This window comes from Myotis davidii, unplaced genomic scaffold (genome assembly GCF_000327345.1).
Source record: "Myotis davidii unplaced genomic scaffold, ASM32734v1 scaffold699, whole genome shotgun sequence".
NCBI classification, from domain to species: Eukaryota; Metazoa; Chordata; class Mammalia; order Chiroptera; family Vespertilionidae; genus Myotis; species Myotis davidii.
Window position 1 is genome coordinate 2,960,428 of NW_006291007.1, and position 12,190 is coordinate 2,972,617.

General features: G+C 36.3%; 1 protein-coding gene across 1 annotated transcript in view; it reads right to left on the bottom strand.

Moving 5' to 3' along the window:
• Positions 1 to 12,190, bottom strand: part of NF1 (neurofibromin 1) — a 187,721-nt gene that overhangs the window by 145,675 nt on the left and 29,856 nt on the right. Inside the window, exons 10-14 of the mRNA XM_015564136.1 lie at positions 11,633 to 11,806; positions 10,854 to 10,976; positions 9,766 to 9,840; positions 8,128 to 8,157; positions 3,386 to 3,517 (exon numbers count right to left, since the gene is read on the bottom strand). Of these exons, the coding sequence (XP_015419622.1) occupies positions 3,386 to 3,517; positions 8,128 to 8,157; positions 9,766 to 9,840; positions 10,854 to 10,976; positions 11,633 to 11,806 (534 nt within the window). The remainder of the gene's footprint in view (positions 1 to 3,385; positions 3,518 to 8,127; positions 8,158 to 9,765; positions 9,841 to 10,853; positions 10,977 to 11,632; positions 11,807 to 12,190) is intronic.

The window sequence follows — 12,190 nt, forward strand, 5'->3', positions numbered from 1 at the left end:
TGATTCTCTTCATGGTGTGATTAAAGGTCATTTATTGGTGATATTGTCTCAGTGATTGTGGTACAGCGATTGATGGTGAAGAGAATGATCATTTTCATTACAATTATGATCAACTAGAGGCCCAGTGCACAAAAATTTGTGCATGCGGGGAGTGGGGGGGTCCCTCAGCCTGGATTGTGAGAGGGTGCAGGCCAGGCCAAGGGACCCCCCAGTGCACAATCAGGACCGGGGAGGGACGCAGGAGGTTGGCCAGCCTGGGAGGGACTGCAGGAGGGATCCAGGATGTGTCTGGCCTGTCTCACTCAGCTGGACCCCAGCAGCAAGCTAACCTATCAGTTGGAGCGTCTGCCCCCTGGTCGTCAGTGCATATCATATCATTAGCATATTACACTTTGGTAGTTGAACAGATGACCAGAAACTGGACACTTAGCATATTAGGCTTTTATTATATAGAATTCGTCTGTATTTCCAGACTTTGGGACACCTGTAGTGAGCTCTTCACTATACGTTTTCAAGCAAAAAGCTACAAGATTGGCATCACGGGAAGGTAAGTGCTTTGTCTGTTTAATCCATCATGCTTCCCTGGAATTAACACTGTGCCTGGAAGTTGGTGGAAGCTCAATACTCCCCTATCTGTTGTCTGACTGTTCTTACCATGTTTAAGAGAGGTAAGATACACCTTAAGGATCATCCAAATTCTAAAATTGCTTCATATCAAATTTGCTAGTTATTTTCCCTGGTAAAAATATCAACCAGAAAACTGTCCTTTAGCTATTATGTAAAATATATCTACATACAAAATTTTATCCTATATAATAAAAGGGTAATATGCAAATTGACCCTAACAGCAGAATGACTGGGAATGACTGGTCACTATGCACACACTGACCACCAGGGGGCAGACGCTCAATGCAGGAGCTGCCACCTGGTAGTCAGTGCGCTCCCACAGGGGGAGCTCTGCTCAGCCACAAGCCAGGCTGATGGCTACCAGCACAGCGGTGGTGGCGGGAGCCTCTCCCGCCTCCTCAGCAGCGCTAAGGATGGCCGACTGCAGCTTAGGCCTGCTCCCCGCTGGCAAGTGGACATCCCCCAAGGACTCCCGGGCTGCCAGAGGGATGTCTGCCAGCTTAGGCCCAATCCCCCGGAGAGTGGGCCTAAGCCAGCAGGTGGACATCCCCCGAGGGGTCCCAGAGTGCGAGAGGACACAGGCCGGGCTGAGGGACACCCCCCCACCCCCGCGAGTGCACAAATTTTTGTGCACCGGGCCTCTAGTACATATATAAATATGAGACTATAAGCAGCTTAAGAATAATTCTTAATTTTGAAAATCAAATGAATACTGATAATTTCAGAGAATAATTAAAATATAAAAACTAAATTCTTATCACAGATGTCCTTGGACCAAAAGAATCTAGTATGGATTTAAGAAACAATTATCAATAGTATAATATGCAGCTCCTAGAATCAGCTGATAACTAGAGTTAAAAAGTAAAAATAACTTCTAAATGTAGGAAACATTTTCAGACTACCAATAAAATTCTGTCTTTGTTCAAAAGAGTAATATAGTTTCACTTTCTTTCAATCCTCATACAAAAAAAATTAAATTACAGAAAGGAGATAAACAGGATATTGAAGTTAAACTAGAAGTGAGTATTAACTTTCCACCAATTTCTATTATTGGAGGCCCAAATACGGAGAAAACTGTAAACAAAAAGTCAAATAAAGTTATAACTTCCCAGAAGATATCTGAAATAAGTCAGTAAACAATTTTTAAATAATTAACTGCAAATCATTTTCTAAAAAACTTTTAAATAATGTCTATCTAGTTAAATAACATTTAAGTAGCAATTATTGATGTTTATCTTATACTTGGATTGAAATGTTAATTTCTTAAAAAATTAAGTACTTGTCACTACAAAAAGTTAACTAAAAATAACTTTGCATTTTATATAATAAAACAATTCCTGGCTGGGTTGCTCAGGTGGTTGGAGCATCATCACGTACACCAAAAAATTGTGGCTTTGATTCCTGGTCAGAGCATATATGTAGGTTACATGTTAGATTCCCAGTCAGGGAGCTTACTAGAGGCAAGCAATCAATATTTCTCTATTGATGTTTCTCTTTCTCTCCCTCCCTCGCTCCCTCCTTCCATTTCTCTCTTTCTCTCTCTCTCTCTAAAAAATCAATAGAAACATCTCCTCAGGTGAGAATTTAAAAAAATCACTGTCATGCTCTTGGTTATAATTTTGTATGCTAAATAATCCCAAAACATATGGCATAGCAAATTTCTCTATTTGAACCTCTAAGATAAACAATCCTCTGCAACAATTACTGACAACTGGATAAGAGTGAACTACAACTACATAAAACCAAAATATTTTATGGACTAAGGGAACTTGGAAAAAGAGAAGTGTGCCAGGGAAGAAGCTGTTTAAATTATCTTCTAAGTGTGAAGTGGGTAATTTCCAAGATAAAACCAATAGGTAAAAGCATGCTACATTTTCTATCTGAAATGACATGATGTGACTATGATGGTAACTAAGCACAGAAAAGTCAAAGAAATCAAGGACTTTTCTGAGGTAGTTACAATGGGTCATACTTACAGCCACAGAAGCCCACTGCCATGCAAAACAGTGACTGGTTGGCATCTGATCATGTGAGCGACAGCAGCCAGTAAGAATAGAAAATAAGAAGCAGAAGACAAAGCACCACCAATCAATGTCAAGAGTTGACATGTATATTCTTGCTATATATAAATAGCAATATATGACTTCTACAATCCTGTAACTGTCTGTTTAAATGGGGTCCCCAGGAGATTTAAAATTCCATATCAAGAGTACTAATTTGTTTTTATTAAGTTTAAACACAAACTTCAATATCAAAGTGCCTATCATTTTATAAAAGCTCAAAGCATGTTTGCTGAATTATTTTTATTTTTAATTAAATTTTAAAATTTTCTTTCTTATTTCCTATGTGTAATATTCAGCACCCAATGGTAAACTGTGCATTAGCAGGAACATTCACTCTAACCCAGAAGTCAGCATCCCCTAGTCATCCCCCAAAAGATGGGGAAACTAATAAAAATATTTTGATTCATAAGGAAAAACTAAAGAAAAAGGAAACTAAAAAAGTGACATTAAGATTTTTAACAGCATTTTGTGAGAAAAATTCTCTAAAAAAGTAAGTTCAACTCACTAAAATAGTGGAAAACCAACATCATAAACTAGTATTGCAACAATACTGCAGTATACAACATATTACAATACTTATACAAAAGGAGGGACGCATTTGATTTTCTAAAATAATCTAAACAGTAGGAATGGGTTAAAGACATTGAAAACGCACTAGGAAGAAGGTGGGATTCAAAATTCATGATTAATCTTACCGGTGCCATGCGTATTGCTGGGTGTGCTCCACAGCCTTGCACTGCTTTATGAAGTGTTTCACCAAACATATTTCGAAGTTCAACTGAGTGACAATATACGGCATCAATCTTTGGCCACCAATCCAATGCAGACTGGACAAAAACAGAGACCATAAGAAAGGGAAAGTACAAGTCTGCACTGAATTATATGCTCTGGTTATTACTGTAGTTTATGTTTTATCCTTTTGTGAGAAACTTTCTAAGACCATGCAAACACACACCACAATTTCCAATATCTTCAAATAGACTTTCAACAATAAAGAATTTAAATAAAAAATAATAATAAATAATAAAATGGGGAAAAAAATTTCAAATAGTGTCTTTAATTTGAACCATACATCTTTTAAAAAATATAATAATAAACATGAGACAAATTGTCTGCTTTATGAGCATGAGGATATAGATTGTCTCTTCTCACTGGTAAGTTAGTGAATTTGAAAAACAGAGAGTCTTTAGAGAGCTAATTCTGTACCAAATCTTCTTTTATGAGTTTAATGCTTTACACATGTTAGTAACATATGCATATAAAGTCTATATTCTCCTGGGTAAGAATATGATTATTAAAGCTTTAAAAGAGATTAGTGGTTCAACACAATGTTGAAGGAATATGTGGAAAACAATCACTTATATGCCTACAAACAACAATGATAATTACAACATGGAATTAGTAAATGAGATAAAGCTATTAGTAAACCCATAAGCTTAAACTGATATGCAATGATGACACAATACATGAAAAGACTAATGATCACCACAAAGACAAATTTATTATAGCTAAATATTTTTAAAAAGCAATTATTTTATGTAAATATGTTTATATTTTGGTTTAATGAGTTTAGCTTTGATTCCCATTTTTTTTTATTAAAATATATATTTTATTGATTTTTCACAGAGAGGAAGGGAGAGAGAGAGAGAGAGTCACAAACATCGATGAGAGAGAGACATCGATCAGCCGCCTCGATGTGCCCGCAACCCAGGTACATGCCCCTGACTGGAATCAAACCCGGGACCTTTCAGTCCGCAGGCCGACGCTCTATCCACTGAGCCAAACCGGTTTCGGCGATTCCCATTTTTAATGCCTATTTTATTTTAAAGTGTATCTTGGAAGTTTTATGTTAAAATTAATTAATACTATATTATGAAAAACAACAATTATGAAAATCAGTAAAACTAAACAGTTTGGTCCAGTCAGTGTGGCTCTGTGGTTGAGCATGGACCCATGAACAAAGATGTCACCGACACATGCCTGGGTCATAGGCACGATACCCCAGTAGGGGGTATGCAAGAGGCAGCCAAATGAGAATGTTTCATTGATGTTTCTATTTCTCTATCCTTCTCCCTCTCTCTAAAAATCAATAAAAAACATTTTTTAAAAGAACTATAAAGTTTGTCTATCAGTTAACACAAAAATGACTGGTTGAATTTTCACTACATATGGAGACTATGCAAGGAATGGGATGACTTAAAATATAAACTTCCACCTTTGTCATTGTGGCTCAGCTGGTTGGAGCAGTGTCCTGTATACTAAAAGGTTGCAGGTTTGATTCCTGGTGAGGGCACATACCCAGGTTACAGGTTCTGTCCCTGGTCCAGGTGCCAATGGAAGGCAATGTTTCTCTCTCTCTCTCTTTCTCCCTCCCTCCCATTCTCTAAAATATGTATATATGTGTGTGGGCACTTCCAATTTATAATAGTCCTGTTATAGAAAACACCTGAAAGAACAACTGAAATTTGTTGGTAATGGGAATTTAATAGCTTCACATCCTATTCACAGGTTCCTTCTTATTCCAAACTAAGCTAAATTTTCAACATTTAATTTTTTATCCATAATTCTCAGAATATTTTCAGTAGCATCAAGTTTTATTACTTTAATCCAAAACTTTGAACTACGAACTCTATTTACTAGATAGTAAATTATACAACCAATTTACAATACATAATTTGAATATGAACTACAGTGAGGAAGGGAGGGACTCAAAAGCTATGAGGGGAAAAATACTTTTGGGGGTACAATATGGTTGTTTCTGCTTTTCCTTCAACTCTTAATTTATTTAAGCTAATTCCTAACAAACGATCAACTTTTATTTTGGTTATATAATGAATCCTTTAAATTTTGCTCAATTTTGGTTATTTGACTTGTCCAAACAATCAGTACAGCATGATTTCCACACATTTACTAATGCTACGGCTTATATTCATCAGCTTAAAATTGAAAAGGCTGAATCATCACAAAATGTATTGAGATAAGGGTCTTCCTCACTCTACTGACCCCACAATATCTTGTCAGAAACTGATTAAAGCGATACGCATCCGAAGTGTACAATTCAACAAAATACCATCTGCATACTGCATCATGCACCCACTGCCCAAAGTCAAGTCTCTTTCCATCCCATCTATCCCCCTTTGCCCGCTTCTACCTCCCCGCCACCTCTGCCCCTTTCCCTCTGGCTATCACCATATTACTGTCTGTGTCTATGTGATATATATATGTATATATGTATACATACATATATTTTAATCCTTTCACCTTCTTTCACCCAGCTCCCAAATCCCCTCCCCTGACAGCTGTCAGTTTAGTCTGTCCCATACATCCATGCTTCTGTTCTAGTTTGTTAAATTACTTTGTTGATTAGATTCCCCACATAAGTGAGTTTATATGGCATTTGTCTTTGGCTTATTTCATTTAACATAATATTCTCCAAGTCCATCTAGGCTGTCGCAAAAGGTAAGATTTCCTTATTTTATATGGCCAAGTAGTATTCCATTGTGTAAATGCACCACAGCTTTTTATCCACTCATCTACTGATGGGCACTTGGGCTGTTTCCAAATCTTGGCTATTGTAAATAACACTGCAGTGAACCTAGGGGTGCACATATTCTTTTGAATTAGTTTAATTTAGGTACCTGCTGAAATTGTATCATACTACCAGGTGCACACTATAAAACAACTTGATTTTAACTTAAGATTTGGTGATTTTAATAACTGATACTTTTCATAATTTATAAATTCATTTATCTTACAGTAAAAGTTAAAGATACACTTTCAAATAAAATAGGCACTAAAAACTAGGCACCATGTAGTTGGTAAAAATTTTTGTGTTTTGAGCAGTTACTAAATGTGTCATTTCTGAATCTAGTCAATCAAAGTAGGCAATTTTTTTCCTTGAAAACACTAAGTTTATTGCCAAACAAATAGCATTACTTTTACAATCTGATCAAACTATGCGCAATTCTCCAAGAGAGAATTTAAATAAATTTTCAAGTACCTTGGAAATAATTTATTCACCCTCTCAAAAGAAAGAAACCATCTTATTCTCAATATGTGAACTAACCATAGAAAACTATAATAAGTTGCCATATGGAAAAAAACTGAATACTAAGTACTACACCAGCTATAGCATTTTCCACTGATGACTAAGACATTTGGTTCATATATATGTATATTATGCCTTTAATCTCCCAATTATAACAACATATATAAATTAGCCTAATGGAAGCCTACAAAGATTAAGATCTTTTTTAAAAATATTTTTATTGATTCCAGAGAGGAAGGGAGTGAGAGAGAGAGAGAGAAACATCAATGATGAGAGAGAATCATTGATCGGCTGCCTCCTGCATGCCCCCAACTAGGGACTGAGCCCGAAACCCAGGCATGTGACCCCGACCAGAATCAAACCCAGGACCCTTTGGTCGACAGGCTGACGCTCTATCCACTGAACCAAACCAGCCAGGGCAAGAGTAAGATCTTAACACAGATCTTGTAACTACAATTCATCTCTTATGACATGCCATAATAAAAAAGGTGATAATACTATGAGAACTACTGATGAAAGCTTACATTTTAATAAAATTCAAATAGTGAATAGACTTTCAGATTTCTTCAGAAGAAACAGTGGATATTTTAGATCTAAACACAGTACTTATGAACTGAGTATGAGTATGTTTCACGAAAGCAAAAACAAAACTGTAAATACCAACACGACTTCTGAATAAACTCTCAAAAACACATCAGCAAAACTTTTATCTTATTTGAGAAAGTGGTAATTTCTTTATTTACTTTTTTAGTCTATGAATTGGCTAAAGCACCATGGAAGAAGAAAACTTATGAGGTGTATTGAACCAAGAATCATTTAAAAGGAAATCTTACACTATGAATAAATTTAAGATTAGGAGTCCAAATGTCTAAGAAAATTTTCATGTAATTTCAAGATAAAATATTTTCATAATTAACTGCCTTTGATAAGATTATATAATCAATTCCATAAATTTACCTATTTACTTTATAAACAGTCCTTTTCGGTCAGAAAGTACTTCACATTCAGTATCTATTAGCCTCAAACCAAAGGGAGGAAAAAGCCCAACAACAAACAATTTATCAAATAGTCTATAATGATAAAGTATCATTATCAAAGGTATAACTTTAAAAGATACTTTATACACTCAAATTTATATTTCTTTTCAAGCTATTCATCTAAAGCTTACTGATGCTTAATATTTTAAAACTTAGTCAATATAGATTTTTCTTTACAAAAATAGATTTCACATTGATGTGACTTCTGATACAGACACACTCCACCTTCACACATGCAGTACTCGTCAGAGTAGAGGAGGATGCACGACCACTTCACCGTATACACTGAGGCATGCATGAAGTACCACTCCAGGCATGCTTTAAACCCACAAAGAGCAGCTCAGCCACTTACAGCAGTGCCAAGTCCATGCTTGAAAGTGCTCTATATAGTCAATTGTAGACAAAAATATTTTACAATTAAAGTAACTAGCCACAAAGTATCAAAAAAGTTTACTTGTGTTTACTAAATACAAGTTTTAAGCATTTATGTAAAACCATACACTCTAATAAATGGAATGTTTTTAGTATTATGAGCCAAACGGGGTAAATGTAATAATATTTTATTTCTGAATTACACATAAACTTGAGGGGGGAGATCATCTTTTTTTTTTTTTAATGGCCTTGAAAGTAAACCTTGAGGATATAATGTACTGTCTCATTACACTTGTAAAAAAAAAAAAATTTTAAGTTTTTAATACAAACATACCTTATCTACAATCAGATTCATGAAACTTTTCCTTTGGAACAAATTGTATTTACTGTTACTTCTACCTACCAGTGTAATTTAATTCACTGATAGTCAACTGAGGGTCAACTGAGGGAGGTGTTATTGTCTCAGGCAATTTTAGTTATTCATAATGTCTGGGTGTGGGGAGAGGGAAGTGTCACAAATATGGCAGGATGCTAAACATCCTGCAACACACAAGCAGTCCTTACACAACAAAGAATTATTCTGCCCAAAACACTGCTAACACCCTACTGAGAAAAATTAAATGTGTCACTAAATAGCTTTATTAGTAGTTATTTTTTCCCTTCAAAAATGGATAAAAGAAAATGTGGGCAGACTTTTCTGTAATTCAACACATCTAAGGCAAATAAAGATGGGAAGGTATTTTAACTCACCAGAGACACACTCTTAAAATGGAATCTGATGATAAAGAGGACAAATATAGCTAAATCATCAATTATTAAAGTCCCTTTTAGGGCAGAAAATGGGAAAAAGTTAACCAATTTATATATAAGTGTGAACACATATAAATAGATAAAAGTGGAGCTATGATAAATAATACTTGAGAACTCTCAAAAGGTGATTGATTGTTCATAATTAGAAGAACAGAATGTTTTAAATCAATGGTTCAAATTTTATAAGGTTTCACTATCTTTCTATTCAATGTACTCATATCAGAGTTGAAGGTTTTACAAGTATCTTTTAATGAATTTGCTTATTTTGTCTAATATGGCTTTGTAACATGTGAATACCTCTATTTAACTACGTTAATATTTCATTTGTTTAAGGAAGACTAAAAATAAAAAGTACAATTAAATATGATGTCACCATTTTTAAAACATGTCATATTGGGCTACAGCATAAATAACTACTACTTTTAATTTAAATGGTAAAGTGACAAGTCAGAACATATCAAATGCTGAGGGAAAGCTAAAAATATTAAGAATATGCAACAAGTTTTGGAAAGAAAATCTTAAGTTATATTTTCAGTGGCACTTTCTCAAGGATATTGGATCCAAATTAAATGTTTTAGGTTTAATCTTTCCAAAAGATCCTATTAACTCCACCTTCCTCAATAAGGGCTCTCAGGTCAGACTGATTATGAAAAATATAATTGTATATAAGTTTACTAGATATTAATAACCACCTATGATAAATCTTCCTATATCATATATCTAAATTCAGAACCTTCTGTAAATAAAGAATATCTTTCTTAAAAAGAAATAAAAATTTAAGTAATTTAGCAATACCTTTTGGACTTACATTGGTGATGATTCGATGGAGGGAATTTACCAGCACATAGTGAAATGTAGAAGGGGAATTCTGAGCCAGGCAGATCTACAGAGGGCAGAAAAAAATAGCAGATTATTTCTGTGAAAAATATTCAGGAACACAAATGAGAACAAAAGAAAAAACAAAACTAACAAAAAAATTTTAAAAATAGAATAAATTTTTAAGGTCTTTAAACTAATATTGATATACTAGAAGCCCAGTGCATGAAATTTGTGCACTGGGGGTGGGGAGGGGTGTCCCTCAGCCCATCCTGCACCTCTCCAATCTGGGACCCCTTGGGGGATTTCAACTGCCGGTTTAGGCCCGATCCCATAGGGACTCACAATCCGGGACTGCTGGCTCCCAACCGCTTGCCTGCCTGCCTGCCTGATTGACCATAATTGCTTTTGCCTGCCAGCCTGATCAACCCCTAACCACTCCCCTGCCAGCCTGATCAAAGCCTAACTGCTCCCCTGCTTGCCCAATCGCCCCCAATTGCCCTCCCCTGCCAGCCTGTTGGCCCCAACTGCCCTCCCCTGCTGGCCTGGTCCCTCCCAACTGCCCTCTCCTACCAGCCCAGTCACACCTAACCACCCTCCCCTGCCGACCTGGTTGTCCCTAACTGCCCTTCCCTGCAGGCCTGGCCCCCCCAAACTGCCCTTCCCTGCAGCCCTGGTCACCCCCAACTGCCCTCTCCTGCTGGCCTGGTCACCCCTAACTACCCTCCCCTGCTGGCCTGATCGCCCACAACTGTCCTCCCCTGCCAGCCTTCTGTGGCTGTGGGCGCCGCCATCTTTGAGGGCGGGGCAGTCAATTAGCATATTCCCTCCTTATTGGCTGTGGGTGCCACCATATTTGAGGGCGGGGAAGTTAATTACCATATTCCCTCCTTATTGGCTGTGGGTGCTGCCATACTTGTGACCGCATGAGGGTCAATTAGCATATTCCCTCTTTATTAGATAGGATAATAGTGAGCAATACCAGTATGGGTATAACCTATTCATCTTTTTAGTCTTTTCACATTTATGAAGGATCAATAGCCTCGGTGAATATAACTGGATAAAAACCAATGCTCTCACCTTAAAGTGTTGGTTGTTGTGAGGGCTTATACGAAAGCAAGAAACAAGGCAGTCAATCATTAGATCCACATCTGCAGGCTGGCTGCCTCTTGAGAATGGTTTGCTTGGATTAAAGAGCAGGTTCTATGAAAATCCCAATAGAAAACAAAAGCCTTTAAACAATCATGCAGTCTTTCTCTTTCTAGCATTTAATAATATCAATACATCATCCACATTGATGGCAGTAGCATTCAGTTGCCAGAAGAAGCACAAAGCACTAATATTATGGTTCATCAGTCTGATAAAATTCTTACTATACCATATATAATCCCTTTCAGGTCCTAATATATTATTTTAAAACCAAGTCAGAATATTTATGCTAATTTAAGAAAACTCATTAATTATGTGTTTTCTTCATACTCTACACCACTTTATTTAGCCTGAGGAACAAGTAACAACAAAAGCAGATCCTATGAACTCATTATCAAAGAAGACTCAGAACTTTAGTGTTAGCAGTGAACTTTGACAATGTAGTTTAACCCTTTGAGTGCCAACCAATATCCTAGGAATTATGCTAAAATTGCCAAGGTATTTTTGCTGATTTTCCTTAGGTGCCATCTGTCAATAAAGAGTGAACAACTGGCATCTAATAGTGACACTGCAGGAGCAGCACTTTTGGCGAAAGACAGGAGGAGCACGATCGCACTCTCCAGCACTCTAGGGGTTAATACTTATACTTGAAGTTTACTTCCCATTTAATTTTTTTTAAGTTTACAGTAAAGAAATAATAAGGATGTTACCTTAAGATCGACCACCATCGACTGAACTAGTAGGAAAATGACAGAGTTATCTTCCCAATTGATGTAGGTACTTGCTTTACACAACTTGACACAGGCAATTGCAGCACTTTCAGTCAGCTGCCTGCTTCCTCCATGGCCAGCAAGTGCTTTACGCAGACTGTCCAGAAACAACTTCTACAGAATTCAAATACCGCAAAAAGATAATATATGAAGTTTCTCAGATTTCAGATTTATCTAATAAAGTTGCAAAATATCAGCCTCTAAAAACTGTACTCTAAAAATACATAATTGATATCCATGGGTTTTAATTTCTCAATGAAAGGAGTTGTCTTTTAAATATTTCTCGAAGCCAAAGAATAGAATCTGTTCTTCACATTCTTTGTTGAATTATTAAAGAAACATAAGAAACAGTCCTTCCCAAACAAGGGAATTCACTGCTCAACCTTAATTCAGCTGATATTCTTTTTTACATTATCCTTAATTCCTCAATATTAATTTGTTTTGGTTATGGTCCATGTCAAACTGCTCATTTTTACCTAAAACTCCAGGCTATATTTC